This window comes from Trichoplusia ni, chromosome 9 (genome assembly GCF_003590095.1).
Source record: "Trichoplusia ni isolate ovarian cell line Hi5 chromosome 9, tn1, whole genome shotgun sequence".
Taxonomy (NCBI): domain Eukaryota; kingdom Metazoa; phylum Arthropoda; class Insecta; order Lepidoptera; family Noctuidae; genus Trichoplusia; species Trichoplusia ni.
The window spans coordinates 13,766,747-13,783,745 of NC_039486.1; the positions used below are offsets into that span (position 1 = coordinate 13,766,747).

Consider the following 16,999-nt stretch of genomic DNA (forward strand, 5'->3'; position numbering starts at 1 on the left):
AAAATAATAAATTTGCCTGTTTATTTTGCAATCTTAGAAAACATAAGTTTAGGTTTTATTGTGCTAATTTTATATTTGAATCATAGTAAAATTACCTTTATTGTGCTAGGATAATTCGAAGAATCTTTTAAACGAATGTTTCAAGTTTCACAATTCTCAGCCATATTAAACTGGTCACAAAACAACAAAGTTCCTGAATTAAAAACATTTTTCTCTTTGTTCACAGTTGCCGGAGGACGCAGCCGCCTGCATTTAATCGACCTAGGAAACTCAGAGAGAGGAAAAACAAACGGTGGAATACCACTATCTGGTTTAGGAAATATATTACTTGCAATATTCAACGGACAAAGGCATCTTCCATATCGAGACCACAATTTAACACATGTATTGAAGGAATGTTTAGGATCATTAACGTGCCATACTGCAATGATAGTCCACGTTTCACCGAATGCCCAAAACTATTCTGATACGTTAACCACGTTACAACTAGCTTCAAGAATACATAGACTTCGACGAAGAAAAGTTAAATACTCAGCCAATAATAATGCAGGCTCTGGAGGAAGCTCTGGTGAAGACGCTTCGAAACCGAGCAGTAGTGAGCCAGACCCATCCAGTAGCGATCTCTCAGCTGATACAGTAATTTACGTAGGACCTCTGGATGATGCGACGGATGGAGAACATCCGCCGGTTTATATCCCACACATAAATTCAGGTGACAACAGATGCGTGATGAGCAAGGCGTTACGGGGGTCAGCAGCCGATCAAAAGCATAAGTCTACGCTGTCCAAAGTAGTTGAAGAAAAAAGTCCTGTACATAAATTACATTCATCGCCAAAAGCATCACCGCTTAAAACTCTTCAACCTAGCCACACCCCAAAAGCGTCTCCTGCACACTCTGCGACGTCAAAATCTACACCACTTAAAAAAGCAGGTCAAAAACAATTTTCAGAAGAAGGGAAAAGTAACAGTGATGAACAATGGATTGATGGTCCCAGAATATCAAAATCTAAACTAGTCGAAGCAAGGCATATAATCAAGGAAACACAAGGAAAGAAACGAGAAACTTGGATTGATGGTCCAATGCAAGAACCAAAAGTACCTATTCAATTTGAGTCTGTACCAATGCAATCTTTGAATCCATTGCCACTACAAATGGGTATTCTTGGTGCACACGGAAGTGAAAATCTTGGTTATGGGTACATGGATAACCATAAGAAAAATATGATTAGAAAATGGGTTGAAAATCAAACATCACAGATCCATAAATCAAGACACAACTCACCAAGTCACAGAGGACAAGCAGCACAGAAAGAACCTGGAAAAACTGCTGAAGAACCAGAAACAGCCCATAAGATGGAACCGGTAACGAAAGATTCAGTAAGAAGAATTCATGTGGAGGAATCCACGATAAGGACTGGTTTAAAAGCCGGTTCAAAGGGTATGGCAATAGAAGAAGAAAACGTTGGCCCGCCTTTAACTGATACAGCGCAGAAAAAATGTCCAAAACCAACTAAAAATGACATTGACGAAGATGATGATAGTGAAGAATTAGCTGAAATACCACCCGCACTGCCTATAATGCAACCAAGTAGTTTAAGCAGTCGAGAAGTTTCTATGGAGAGTCTAGATAGTAAATACAAGGAAAGGTTAAGAATGGATGATGAGTATGTTTCAAACCACAGTCGGGATATTGATCCACACGGTATGAGTAGAGGCCCCAATGATGATGAGGATGAAATTTTGGAAATTTATGAATTTGAAGAACCTTTAGAGCCTGTTCCGATGCAGGATAGCTGTCTTCAAGTAACTGAAGAAGATATAGCATTCTGTATGGGCCTATCCGAAAATCCATTGCCTGAAGTAGATCAAGAAGATTTAGATGACCACCCGTTGAGAATTCTCAGTCAAGAAAACTTGACTGTCGCTTCAACTTTCACAGACACTTTGTCACTATACAGTGAAGTTGAACGTCAAATTAGAAATGAAGCTTACCTTAGACAAACTATAGGATTTTACGCTGAAAAATACAACGGGGAACGTGGATTCGATCTGAATCCCCATGACAGTTTACCCTCATCACGATCAAGAATTGATGACTTAATGAGTTTAACTGAATTGTATGGCTCTCGTCGAATGTTAGATAATAATGAAACGTCTATCACGAGGATAGCTCCGCAATTTCAGTCATTATCTTTGTCTAATGTTCGAGACACAGAAGAATTTGGTGGTGATGGTTCTGTATATAGTGAACCAGCGTATAGACCTAGTGATAAAATATGTAATAGTTGTAAACGAACAATGTCTAGGCCGGGTAGTGCAGTAGGAGAATGCGATGCATATCAAGATTTAGAGGCACATAATGATTGTTACGGGCCTTTTGAGAGGTACCGAGGAAATGACATAACCGATGCACGAATTGCTTCTCTTAGGCATCCAGATGGAGCATCAGACCCTAACTTAAGAGAAGAGAGGGAGAGACGAATACCTGGTAGTGGTGCTCCATCGTTTAAAGAGTTGAAGTCAAACTTGCATCTAGAAGTTACAGCTCCGGTCGTAACCACTGAACCACGAACGGAAAAGAGTGATAAGGGAATAGCAAGAGTAGTCGCCAGTTCAAAACCTGATGGATATGACAGCGGTCATGAGTCTACACCGCGGACAGGCAAACACAGCCCTGCAACGACGTCACGACGAGCTGAATCAGGTTACGATTCAGTGCCAAGAGACTCTGACGCGTCTTCTTTAGATTCATACCCTACGCGGCGAGCTGCTGTCGCTCGAGCACACGCTAAAAAACACACTACAGCAAAATACAAACAACATAGTGACCGATCCTTCTGCTCATGGCTACGAAACCCCTTCACATGCAAGTACGCGGACACAGATCCAGAAATCAGTGATTTTTAGAACAAATGTATCAAAATGTATTAAAATTGTAAAATTCTAAATAGATATCGTTAAGCTACGTTACCGAATTTAATCTGGAGACTGCTTTTGTACTCTAGTACTCGTATTTATAAAATAAATGCTTCAACACTTTCAGGTTACCACTGTATTTTTCTAGAATTACGAAAGCTTCTAGCTCTCCGCGCTCTAAATATGATAATTTAGGTAATTGTAACACTATTGTAAATACAGATGTTATGCAAGATATGCTATACCTTGTTAGCGTTTATCTTCTGCTCATTTTTGTACTTTTATACTGTCAACATGAGAAATACTTTATCCCAACGAATTGAGAAATCATTTTAAAGTAGCTCTTGAACTGAGTCCACAAGAATTGTGGATTGTTCAAAAGCAAGATGTCTTCCTCTGTCTTCCCCTGCCTGTGACAATTTCATATCGAGGAAATTATTTTCTATATCTGCACTGGCACTGACCTCATTGTAATGTTATCCTGCGTTGTTGTTCCAGTCACTTACAAAATCTTTTTCTATACCAATTTTTCACTGTTGAATGTTTATAACCGAAATAGACTTTGATATTCCATTTTGATTGACTGTACTTCTCTTACAACTAATGCAATTTATGTAAGTGACTAGAACAAAGCGCGTATGTTTATATCAATGTAACTAAATCTCGTTTTTAGGAAATAAGACTGTTGTCATTTCATTGGCCATGTTTTATATAGCTTTAACGTTTTGATATATTGTAATAATGTAAACGTTGACAGATTCTAGTCTCGTCGAGACTCACCGCAATCGTCATGTTTATCGAATGTTGGTGAACTAAGTTATCGCTTTATTGTCAATGTTTTGTTATCGTACTATTAATATTACAAATATATATCCTAAATTCTACTATGCGTTCGTATTAGTTTACAATAAATTGTTCGATTTCGATTAATTGTGGTTTTACTGACTACTTGCTAGTTCCTTTAGTATAGGTACGAGAATTTGGGAATGAAATCTAATACAAAGACCAATTTTCTGAAGATACGACTTACGCTAAATACAAGTAAAACTATACATGAATTCCTTAAAGCTTAAGTATTCAAAAACAAGCAAGGCTTTATAATTATCAGATATTTTAAGATCTTGGAGATCCAATATTCTTACAAAGTTGTGAAGACGTTCACAAACAAAGAAGGATTTAAATACCCGCTTCTTAAATCGTTTATGCTACAGTAAAGAGATCATCCGAATAGGAGCTACTACATTCAAGCACTTTAAAAAAAAACCATGAATAAATAATGTGATACCGAGTACTCTCGCGCCCCAGGGATAGGAATTTCAAAATCTTTTGGGGATATAAACTTTTTTCCCTCCTCAAAAGTAGAGCAACTTTCCCCTGTTAAGATGCAGCCCTATTATCTTTCATTTCGCCAGTAATTTAACATTCTACGTGCGCTCTGCGAAAATCAAGCTATCAAATAAGGCGTCTACTACGTTTCTACCCTTCGCGGGGGTGACAACTTTTTTCTTGGAAATCTACCAATAATTTGTTAAAGTGGCAGCTGGTTAGCCATAACGCTTATCGGGTTCTAAAAGATTTTAACGTTTTAACATTGGATGGGGAAAGTTATATTTTCAACGGTAAAGCCAATAAATTCCGTATTTTACGAAGATTTTTGGAATTGCCTCGAAATTGCCGGTTGAGGAAAGCGTACTTTTTAATGTCAGGAAGTGTGATCGACTGAAATTGAGGAAAATGAAACTATTGAGATGGAAGCGAAGAAAGAGGGTGATAACCACTCTAAAGTAAATTGCTCTGCTTAAAGTGTAATCTAGGGAAATCCGACGATAAAAATTTATGTATTCTTAGTGATATATAAATTCGTTTCTTGAAATTACCAATATTGACTAAGGAAGAAAAAGCATTAGCATTCTAACATAAAATATGTAGGTGTAAGCATTTTTAGCTGCTAGCAAAGGCATTGTTCGTATTTACCAAAGAGAAACCTTCCTATATTGGATCCACGTTTATGGACGCTATCTCTGTTCCTTTTCCCGCCAACATCCTTAACTAAACGAACATCCGATTATTTAATAACGCGCACGCTGTCACATAATACAGGACCAATAAGTACAAAATGCGGATAAAAATAATAGCTTCGAACAAAGAAGGCACACGCGTCGACCGGCGAGCCGCATCGCACGTGACAAGAACACGAATAGCGTAAACATACCAAAATACCTTAAGCAATAATACACCTAATAACTTAAGAAATAAAGATGGTTATCCTGTGAGCTACAGTATATGGCCCCGAAACATTGGAACGTGATACATGCTGAAATAATAACAAAACGAATAGATATCAGGGGTAGATATAATGCTGTATCAATCCTGACTCATATGGGAAACGCTGAAAGTATAACATTTATCATAAGACATTAAACCTCTACGGACACAACACAACTGGAAGAAAAACAAAATAATGAAATAAATGGGGACTAGGATTACAACTTCAAAAATCTGGGCATAAGTAGGTATGAGTACGTATTGTGTAATGTTTTAGTAATATACGATGAAACGATCGCATTGGGACCAATATATTCCAATGACCTGCCTTTGCTAAGAAAACAAGAAAATAAGGTCGAAAATTGAATATTTAAATTTCTAATCACAATAACCTGCAAATTCTCCATCATATTATAATATAAAGTAGGTTGGCACCTTCTGGCGATCCAACGCAGTTCTCGGATTAAACAATTCTAGTTTCAATACAAAAATAAATTGAATTCTTAACAAAATCGACCTCCGACTTTTCCATAGATGGCGAACAAAAAAATCCAACTTCTACGCCGAATGTAAATGGCCATTTTGACCAGCTGTGTTAGAAATGGTTAGGGTACAGTATGGGACAACTTGTATTGTGTAGCGAGTTTTGTTTCTTGGAAAAGCCCATCCCAGAAACATTTCGGCGACGTTGAACGTGTCCCGAATTCGCAGGCCTAGTTTACCGAACGACACTGTATGCCTTTCGCGAAGCAAAAATAAATTCTGCGCGACCCTTTGAATAGATATTCTTTGTTTATCCACCATAATTTAGAGCTTAGGTCTTGAAGCAATGGCAGCAGACGACATTTTGCTTGACTTAGGTTTGTATAAGCCAAATGGAACGGTCACATATTTATTTTCAGTGCCTTAAATAATGCCTATTAATACAGAAGCTCTTGAGTGAGGAATAAACTATAGAAAATAAAAAAGGAAAGGAAACTCTAGTTCCAGCATTTCTTAAATACATAGTGCTCATTCATAATAACAATACTTAGAGTAAGTAATATTCGACCACTTTCACATTATGCCATCGTCTTTAAGCAATATTTTCTGTCTGACGGGCAGGCTGTTGGTCTAGTGGTTAGTGACCCTGACTGCTATACCGGAGGTCGTTATATAAGTAAGTCTATCAGTTCTCTGGTTACCATAACACAAGGTCTGCTTAGCTTGGGATCAAATAACCGTGTGTGAGTTGTCCCAGGATATTATATTATTATTTTATTATTAGTACAAGACAAATGATAAACGTACGACTTAAAAAAGCGACCCCAGCATTAGGGATTTTAATTCTTGTGTTTAATTGCTGTTTAATAATATAAGTCACTGACACTTACAAGACACAATATGTATTTCTGAATACACACGTATTATAAACTTATACAACTACAGAAACAATGAGACAGAACAGTTATATACCAACACAGCCCGAAAAAAGAGCAAAATAAATTCTCGGAGTAGTGTAAAATTTTCCTATGCTACATTTCGAAGAATACCGAAAGCTGCCAATGGAAGCTCAACAGGGTAGAAAAATAGCTACGTACAGAGATCCAGGCAAGTGCAATCTCAACACGGGATCTGGTATATTTTTCAAGGCGTCAAATCTGTGCGTTACACCGCACTGTCGCAAATCGAATTTGTCTCCTCCGAGTTGAGCCGAATCAATCTGCATTATCCTCTTGACATTCCGGCCTGTTTAATAGGCTTTCGCGGTGTTTGATACTTAAATATTTATAGGGTTGAATCTTGCCTATGTCTTAGCCTTTTATAGGGTTAAAAGTAATGAAATACTATAACAAAGCAAAATAATACGATGCTTACACGCTGACCGTCCCCAATTGTTTAATATAGCGAAGTATCCTAAATTGTCACATGTTTACTCTCAGTAGCATTTTCCCATATATCATTTATTAAATCAATGTTTTATCCGACCACTGAAAGAGGGTTTGTATGTTACATAGGGCAAAATATTCAAAAGCGAATTTTTAAAGAATAATGTTGGATTTGGCAATAATATTGTACAACAAAATCTTCACAGTCTGTTCCACAAATGCAGAGAAGGAACATACTGTGAACATGACTGAGTGATTGTTGGTTAATCGCTGGAGCCTACAAATCGAGGCAGCATCCAAGACGTGTCGAGAGACGGCCGAAGCCGCAGCGATTTCTCAGGATTTGAGAGCGCACTCCAACTTAAAGCGCACGCACTTTAGCCGTGTTTACACTTCGCTCCCAGCCATCCCTTAGGATGTGATGGAAAATAACGCTGAACCACACGAGAAGATACTGAGAGGAAACATTGACTGCAATACCTGAATCCGGTGCAAAATAAAAACAACAGAAATAGTGAGGATTTGTACTGATTGATTTTGTATTTATCAACACGTAAATAGCTGTTACCCGCTACTTTTTCCGCGCGGATATGAAGATATCTATGACCTTCTTTGAGATCAGCTCGTTCAAACAAACAAACTTTTCAGCTTTATATTAGTATAGATAAAACTGAGTTGTTAAGTACCATGATCTTACCTGGTATGTAGAGTTAAATAACTATGTACAGTTCATTATTTCTCTCTATTATAACTTTTCCTTATTCATGTCTATAAACTGTAACCGCACTACCAAATTACATATCTTTGTGCTGTATTTATTGAGGTCTAAGTATTCGTTTTCAATGCCATTCTAATTTAATACCCAACATACGAGTATGTTCTAGTGTGTCCTTGTGAATAGAACCTTTATTGCGTTTCGCTACTGAGATTATACCAATAAAGACGCGGTGATCCTACTAAGCTAGCGATTTACATTCAACGCAGAATTTAAAAGTTTACCTTATAGGTTAGAATTTTTTTTTTATTCAACTGGCACGTAAGTTATGAAGCACCATAAAAAAATGGGTTGCTTCATTTCTTGTTCAAATCGGAACCCTATAACTAAGGTTCCGCTATCTGTGCGTCCGTTAGGACTTTAGTGAATAAGTTATTTCTAAATAGAAAAGAATTGACCATAATCTCGTCTAATTCTTATCGACGAGGACACGCCCGCAGCTAATTTGCCACGAGAGCTGAGATCCTGACAAATGACAGTCGCCTACTGTGACGCATTCATACAACTCTGCTATAATTATTTGTGTAGGCGTTTACCATTTTTCACTCGGCAGGCACTTGTGACAATCTCTTCTTGGTTTCGTTTTTTAGAAATAATAAAGTATTTTTTTTAAACTAAAATACCAAAATACAGCTATGGCCATATAGGTCCAAATAATAGTAATACCAGACTACATACGTCCCACTGCTGGCCACAGGCCTCTTCCGCTTTGTGTCCGAAGCTTTGTACATTGATCACCTCGTTAGCGCACTAAGGCTGGGAGATTTCAGATTCCAATATTTGGAATCCAGGTTTCCTCACGACGTTTTCTTTCACCAGTTGTCAGGTAACAACTTCTAAAATTAGAGCTAAAATAGAGAAAACTGTATAAACTGTAAGTAGTTAACCGATTAACTACTTATTCAATCCTGTAAACAAGATTCAGTAGCTAAGCTTTTAAGGTCTAATTCACTTTATCCTCTAAATAAAGTTATCTGAATCTAAATCTGAATCTCTAAAAATAGCCATCAAAGTTCAGTTAGAGCAGAGCTCAGGTTCTGTCTACATAGGCTTTGCAGGATTCCGAGCAGAGCCGGAAGGCAAAACAGCAACATTTCGGGCCATTAACCGTGTCTAAATCGGGACATATCGATTCTAGGGGCATAAAATATGTCCCGCCGACCGCGTAAATAAGCCTGGCCACTATTCGATATAATGTATCGACTATCCTGCCGCTGAATGGAACAGAATGAAAATTTGAATTTCGCATGTTAATTTAGAATTCGTGGTTGTATTTTAACTGTTCTATGTTTCAAAGTTATATGCAGCCAGTGTTTTGTTGTTTTGGTTCGGTGATTAAATAAGTTTCTGAAACGTATTGCAACCTCTTTGTTCTATGTTCTTATGTTTATTGTAGCTTATGTAAGTTGCTCTATTAGGGAAACTGTTGTAGGTAAAAAATAATGGTGCGAAAATGACATACTTTTCACATTTATGAGCTAATATGACTGCATTATAATGTAGCCACGTAGAAAGTCTTTTATTACACCAGATGCTGCCGTCATTTTTTTCGTTTTATTAAGCCCTTATTGTCTCCAATAAAAATATAAGATATCGCATAAACTGGGAGGTATAAGTCAGCGGCGAAATGATAAAACCTGTAAATCAGGAGAAACTCGTTTAAGGAAGTGTTTATAAGAATTTATGTGTATTTAAACGATGCTTGCGTACATCTGCTTGTAATAAGTGCGCCATTATGCGCTGTATTTTATGAAAGCTATGAAAACACGTGATTTTATGTGTACTTTGTGATCGCGAGATTAATCAGAAACACGTCATAGCTCATTTCCTGAATACGGCGCGATGTGTGCGTAGGATAATTTATAAGGTCTGTTTCAATTAAGAAAGTAATGATAATTAACTTTCTTACTATGGATGGTCAAACATACTATTTAGTAAGCACAAATATCGATAGACGTATTCGTAACGTTAATGCTATCAATAGCTGCACGTAATTATTGCAATCCATCGCCAGGCTGTGAGACTTATGAACCGACAGTTGAAATGTTCCATTAATTTGTTGTTGGGTGGCAAAACTATATACTTGACCGTCTGGCATATTCTTAATAAGCTGTGCTGGCACATTAACTGATCATTCATAATTTAGGTAAAAATACATCAACTTTCGCTCTACATCCAAACCTTTTACAGCATCAAAGAATCTTATACAAAAACAAATATAAAAAGACAGGGAACACGTATCCTCCATTCCATAACAAACGCAGGTGTACAAATATAAAACAGTTCTTACATATAAACTACGGGAGTATGTTATCCAAAATTTTACGCGTAACGCGGTTGTCTATAAAAAGTGACAGTTAGCAATTTAAATAATATATACCGTTTCGTTTATGTTTCAAATCCGAGCTTACGGTTTTGTAGTGCTGAGAATACGGGTAGAACGGCGATAAAATTTATTGTCACCCTAGCGACATCTGTGCCTCCCCCCTGACGCGCCTCAAGGGGTGAATACCAAGCGAGCTGGAATATAAATGTTAATTTATTTTTTATGCTAAGAAATTGATAGCTCTGAGACTGGAATGCACTTGAGTCGTTAAAACTGCCTTTTCGGTGCGGTTTGTGGTTTCGGTCTAAAAGTAGACTCGTCGTGGTGATAGAAGTTGTCTTCCGCTTTGAAAGAAAATCGCAGCTTCGTAAGAGTTCCTTGCCGGTTCTTCTCATTATTGTAACGTTTTAAAAGTGTATGGAAAACGGCCTATTTGAAATAAAAGCTTTTGATTTTTTTAATGAGACAAGCGAAACTTTTATGTTTTTTTTTTATGGTCTGAATGTTTAAGAATATTTTCGTTCCATATATATATTATGAAACACTGAATAAAGTTTTTTATTAATCTCTATTCCATTTCATTGACGATTTCTGTGCATCAAAATGTCAATACATAAATAGATTTCTAATTTGTTTGATTCACTTGTTGAGTACCTACACTAAATACCTCAAAATAGACGAAACAACGATCCAACATTACTAAGTTAAACGCACCCTATTTTACCTACATAAAATTCCTTAACTCTTTAACCCGCTACCTCTAGCATCTTAAGCCACGGAAGAGGAAGACGAACACAAACTGTTTCCTGAACGTACTCAACATTCAGAAGAATAAAACCTTCACAATCTCATCGTGTACACGTAAATTCAGTTAAAAAGTTACTCTCGACGCGTATGGCAGAGGGAACCCGGTGTCGAGGTCTCGTAGGCCTCTCGTAGACGTTCACGAAAAAGCTACGAACAGAAATTCGTCGGTTAAGTAAAAGGATTATGTACATAGTTAACTTCGTAAAAAAAAAAACAATTTATTGGTAGAAAGCTGGCGATCAATGCTTAAACGTTCCTTATATGGGTAAGAGAGCTGTGCTCAACGGTGGGATGTTCGTAGGCTAGTATCATTAAAATAACTGTATTCCTACATGTACATTTAGTTAATATAAACCTCAATAAGATATGTTAATTCTTCTAAAATATAGAATTGCTCGTAACTAGCTCTATTTTTAAACATGACAAAACATTATTATCTTCTTCAATCACTTTTATTACAGTCAGAAAAATAAAAAATACATTTTATTAATTAAAGTACGAGCTTAATGAAAATGAAATCTTTTATCAAAATATTTTTTTAATATACTATTCTAAGGCTTCCCCGGGCTCCCCAAAGGCCGTCCTAAAGGAAAACAAAGCTACCTATAATATTCCAAGAAGTCGGTATTTAAAATTTTATGTTTGAATAACGTAAGCCCTGCCCTAAAGAGATAAGGAAAAAATACAATTTATTCCAATACGGTTTTGCATATTAATTGAATTCGTTCAAGTGACGTAAAAAAGGCAATTATTCAAATTGGGAGTATCCCTAAATATAATTAATACGAATGTCAAATGTCATCCCTGTTCAGTGATTTGATGACTGGATTTGTGTACATAAGGACGCAAGGTCAAATCTCCGTCGAATACGTATTTGGGTCATCCGTATTTACAGAATAATAACGACGTCTGGGTATGCAAAGTCAAAAATATTTTTAGTCCCTCATATAGATATTTATAAAAAAATATACTCGTATTTCTATTTATCTAAATAATAAAATTAAAGGATTACAGTTTTAGGAGAGTGGCTTGTGACGTAACAACTTTAAAAAGCTTCTACACATAAGTTACGTCACGCGTAAGTTCAACTCAATGTAATTTAATCAATTTATGTTTGCGGGACGAAATATAATTCATTTAGCCACAGGTCAGACATTTAAAAATATATATTTCCGTGAAATTGATCTCAGCATTGAAATTTAGAATCCGGCATTATTTGATTCGACGCCTAAAAAAACCTCCACCACCCACATTCATCTGAAACACTCAAATTTCATTTGCGCAATATGCAATAACGATACCTCCCCCGCAGTTAAAATTAAAGCTAATTAACTTTTTAACTCTGCTTACCCCCGCCTGGCCGCTGGCGTATAATTAAAACGAAACAAAAGTCAACTTTATGCCACCCTAAGGAGTTGGCAACGTACTCTGAGTATTTTTACGCGCCAAACTTTTACTTTTGGCCGTGCCTCGTAATTAATTAGAGAAATAAACGTTTAGGTATTATTATAATGGACGAAACATTATGGGTATTATGACTGGATGAAAGCTCGCTGAAAGTGTCGTGGAATCTACTGTTAAGATAAGCGAAGGTCAAATACAGGCCAGTAAGGATAACCGTATCATGAATTCATGAATCAGTCAGTAGGGCTAACCGAAAAGTTTTAGGTACCAACAAATGTTCCGTATGTATTTTTTATTAACTTTAAACTTTTGTATATTTGTAATTTTGTAAATCTTTTATATTTACTTTAACTATTAAATAACCTATTATGCTACTAACCTAACCTGCATCGGCTACATCGTTGCCTACCTAGCGACTGCCATCAAAAGGAATGTCGTATAAGCATAAACAGTAAAGAAATTCTAGGCTTTTCTTAGAAACTAACTGGCTTAGGTAGAATTTGGGAACAAAGCTGGATAATTATTAAAAACTTATTGTTCTTGATATCTTTTAATCCACGCAGACAAAGTCGCGGGCGACAGCTAGTAGACGCCAGACACGATATACCTTAATCTCTAAACAACACAACGTACCATCTGCTTCCAGCATCTATAGAACAGCGCTTATATCTCCTACCTTTGGATTCCCTTTAAAATTGGTCGGCTACGTGACAAGAAAGTGAATCCCTGTGTCCATTATTTTAATAGTTTCCCTTGCGTTTGTCTTACCCTCCCGATAAAATTAAGGAGCGGAAAACTTCAGAACAACGACTTACAGTCGTAATTCGTGATTGGATTTACGTGCGCCGGGCATTCACGGAGATAATGCTATTCTAGAGAATAATAACAGTTGAAGAAGGTTTTTAAAGGATCTTGTATTATTCTTGTGATTTGAAAAATAAATATAAGACTACGAAAAGTGGAAAAGAAGACAAATAGATTATCAGTCAAGTGCAGGACAGATTTGCGACACTTAGAACTACGAACAAATTCAAAATCCGGATGAAAAAAAATGTGTCCAAAATTGGTCGCTCATTAAATTTATAACTAATAAAGAACGTTGATTAACCTCAACTTTTATTTTTTTAGCCACGTAACGGCAAAAGAAATACATAATTTGTAAAAATGTTAAGTCTGGTTATAACATAAGTTACAGTCGGGTGACAAACGGACGAACAGACAGCAGTATGTCACTAACTTAAAACTGAAATAACTTACTAAGTATTTAAATTTAAATTGAAACTTACTATCACAAATCCTCAAATTATCATTGTCAACAGAATCTTCAGCCAACAAACTTACCTAACCAAAGCTTAACATACATAATACCTAAATTATATTAACGTATCTAAAAATACATTTTTATCCGTACCATAAACAAATCCAATCAGAATCTGTAAAGGAATATGAAATCATAAAATACAGTCGCGAAAAAAAGTAATTTCATTTTTTATTTCTGTCGATATATTATTATTTACTCTCGTTACAATTACTTCGATATATATTTAAAAGTATGACTGTACGTTTACCAAAACGTATTTGTACAACAAATCAAATGTATTTTGTTTTGTAACTTAATTCGTTATATTTGATGTGGAAACAAAACTTTACAATGTAAATATTTTATGTGTAAATGTGCTGTGAAAATCCGAATACGTCTTTTTATCATTTTGTTTGTTTTACTGCTTTCAGTCTGTAGTCATGGCATGACATGTATAAATAAAAATATTTTAGACATTATTACAAGCAATCACGTCTCTCAAATTCCCATGATCGCTATAAATGCTTCTGCTTCGCCTTTCATCAGTGAGACAGTCCACAGCTATCAATAACAATGAATTCATCTGGACTAAAAGAAGTTTTTATTTAAAAAAAGTTTTCACCTCTTTCCACTGCCTCCCTGGAAGCAAGCATCGTGACAGCGTACATTCGTAACTCACAATAATCGAACTACTCGCAGTTTAGATAAGCGAACACTGCAAGCACTTGTGCACTTCATTGTACACTGCATAAGCTTCGAACGTATTAGCATACACGATAAGCCCGTCTAGCTTGGTCTGGGTACAGTCACGTGCAAATAGATGTATACATACCTACAGATGTAGGTACACGCAAAAATATTTGAAACGCTTGTTTTGCAAATAGACTTGAATTATGTGATCGCGTATTCATTTTGTCCGTGACTGTATATTTACTAAAAATCTACAGCTCAGATATACAGCTCTACAGTAATAATTATGTATATTTTTATCCTGTTTTGTGAATTTTAATAAACATTCAAGTTACATGCCCTAAGACTCAGGTCAAGCATTGGTAGATAACACAACCATTTGTCCCACGCGGAGAACCCGCCAATTTAACTTCAATTAATACAATACAATACAAATATCATTTATTCCTCTCAAAAAGGTTTAGTTACAATAATAAATGTACAGCCTATAATATAAAAAACCTTTATGAGAGCTGGAGTCCACACTAGGTTCAAGACCTGTATGGCGGATCTCCAGGCTCTCTGCCTCAAACTGTAGATATATTCATAATTACAACTAAAAGTATGAAATGATACAAAATTTATGAGAGATACTAACAAAAATATTGTATTTAACAAGAAGTAAACAAATAAGTGTGCATGCATATGTTAAGTGCAACACTGATTAGAGTATGAGAAATAGAGGAAAGATTTGCATTAGTATTTTCGTGAATATTTAGTAGTAAATCAGTAGTTACTAATAATCTGTGGTGGTAAAGTATTTAGTGGTTCTTCATTTTCCTGTAAACATACTCAAAATTTGTTACATATTGGGTAAAGCATTTTTCATGACTAAATCGTTCATTTTGCGATTTTTAAAGCAGAGCAAATATGATCACAAAAAAATTGTTTGCCCTTGCAAAAAGTTTTGACTTCGAGGAAAAGCTATTTTTAGGACACTGCGAAGCACTTAGCCGTCGATTTAATATTCAACGAAAAAAAATCTAATACTTTTTCCATCAGCTTTCCTCACTGATTTAACCTTTCAAATAATTCCTGTTCTCTTCGTATAACACCGAAAACATTTTTCTTATTTTTACATTAACAACGAAAACCAATTTATCAGCAAATTACCTTTTCAAATGACTCGTTTAATATTTCTTTCCGAATAATCCTTTCAGGTGGTAGGCGAAAGAAAAAAAAATGGAGATAAATCCACGTCGAGGAGAACGGGCCAAAATCGATATACGCAAATCAGTGATAACAGGGGCCTCTAAACTTTTACCGTTTATTTCCCGACCCCGGGCTCCCCCGGCGTCTTATCGCCTCCGATCTACAAATCCAATTTCCTAAAATAGGGATCGATCCGACAAATCATCTGGCCAACTCTATTATCCCCCATTCAGGAGGATATCGGCCGATGACTTGCTTAGTCGAAACCTTTAGTGGACACTAACGCGGAAAAAATATCCAGTTGCGATTCGATTTGCTATCAATGGAAGTGTTATCTATAAGGAGGGACAATTTAAAGAGGGAAATTGTGGATGAGATAGGTATGCATACTCTTTAATCATGAACTGCGTTGCTTAACTGCTTAAATAAATATAACCAGTAAGTACACAAAGCTTTACTTGAAACAAGATACAAACGATAAGTCAAAATATTTCAGAAACGAATAATGCTGCAAACCAGCAAAACATACACACATACAAATTCCGACGAGAATATTAAACTTCCCAAACTCCTCATACTTTATTAAATTTAGATTAATACTTCACCATATACGACCCATCATCTGCAATGGTGTTGACAATTTATATTCATAACAATATCCCCTTGCAATCCTTTGTAATTATAAACATCATTACATTTAGAACAACATTCGTGTGACGACTGCCGCGTTGAGGTCATAAAGTGCCTCGGAGTACGTCAGGCTACCGGGATTCTCTAAAAGAGGCCGAGTTATGAGAAAAAAGCGGGTTACGAAGCCAATTTTTCAAACAAACTTACTTACCTTGGTTAGCCTTAAAGAAATGTGACTTACCCTTACGCTTAGTTCATTTGGTTTTACTACAAAAAATTGTTAAGTCTTAATCACATTTTTCTCACATCTAAAGGCTCCCAATAAATGATCATATTCCTTTCCCTTCTAATTTCGTATTTATGCAGGTTTTGCAAGCTGTTCAAAGCCTTATCCAAAATTTTCAGAAAAAAAAGTTGTCACTTGTCACCAAAAACAGAATCGCTCCAACTTTTCCACCATACCACACCACAATATTTGCATGTCGTACCTACAGTGCCTTCCAACCCTTCCGAACAGGGTTGAACCTTAGCCAAATGGCACCATACCTGGATTTGGATATACCAGACTACGCTGAACCCTAACCATCCCTTAACCTCAGCTAAAATGTAAGGAGCACGTGACTTTGTGTGTGCTGCTGGGTTTCTAGTTAGAATGGTTCGTGAGACGTAAATCATAATCTCTGGATTGAGGGTCGGGCCGCTGATGTTGGGGTCGTATAAGAAAGTGTAAGCGATTTTTGGTGTCGTTTAGTTACAGTTTTAATGGTGTAGTGTCGTGTTGGGTCAGAAAGATTTATACACTCATCATAATCTCTACACTGTGTGCT

The 16,999-nt window shown here is 36.3% G+C and overlaps 1 protein-coding gene across 3 annotated transcripts in view; it reads left to right on the forward strand.

Annotated features, from left to right (window-relative positions):
* The window catches only part of LOC113497287 (kinesin-like protein CG14535), a 564,341-nt gene extending 558,245 nt beyond the window's left edge, over positions 1-6,096 (forward strand). For all 3 annotated transcript variants that reach the window (XM_026876776.1, XM_026876778.1, XM_026876777.1), the window contains one exon: positions 227-6,096. In XM_026876776.1, coding sequence (XP_026732577.1) covers positions 227-2,907 — 2,681 coding nt within the window. In that variant the 3' untranslated portion in view covers positions 2,908-6,096. The remainder of the gene's footprint in view (positions 1-226) is intronic.
* Positions 6,097-16,999: the final 10,903 nt, after the last annotated feature.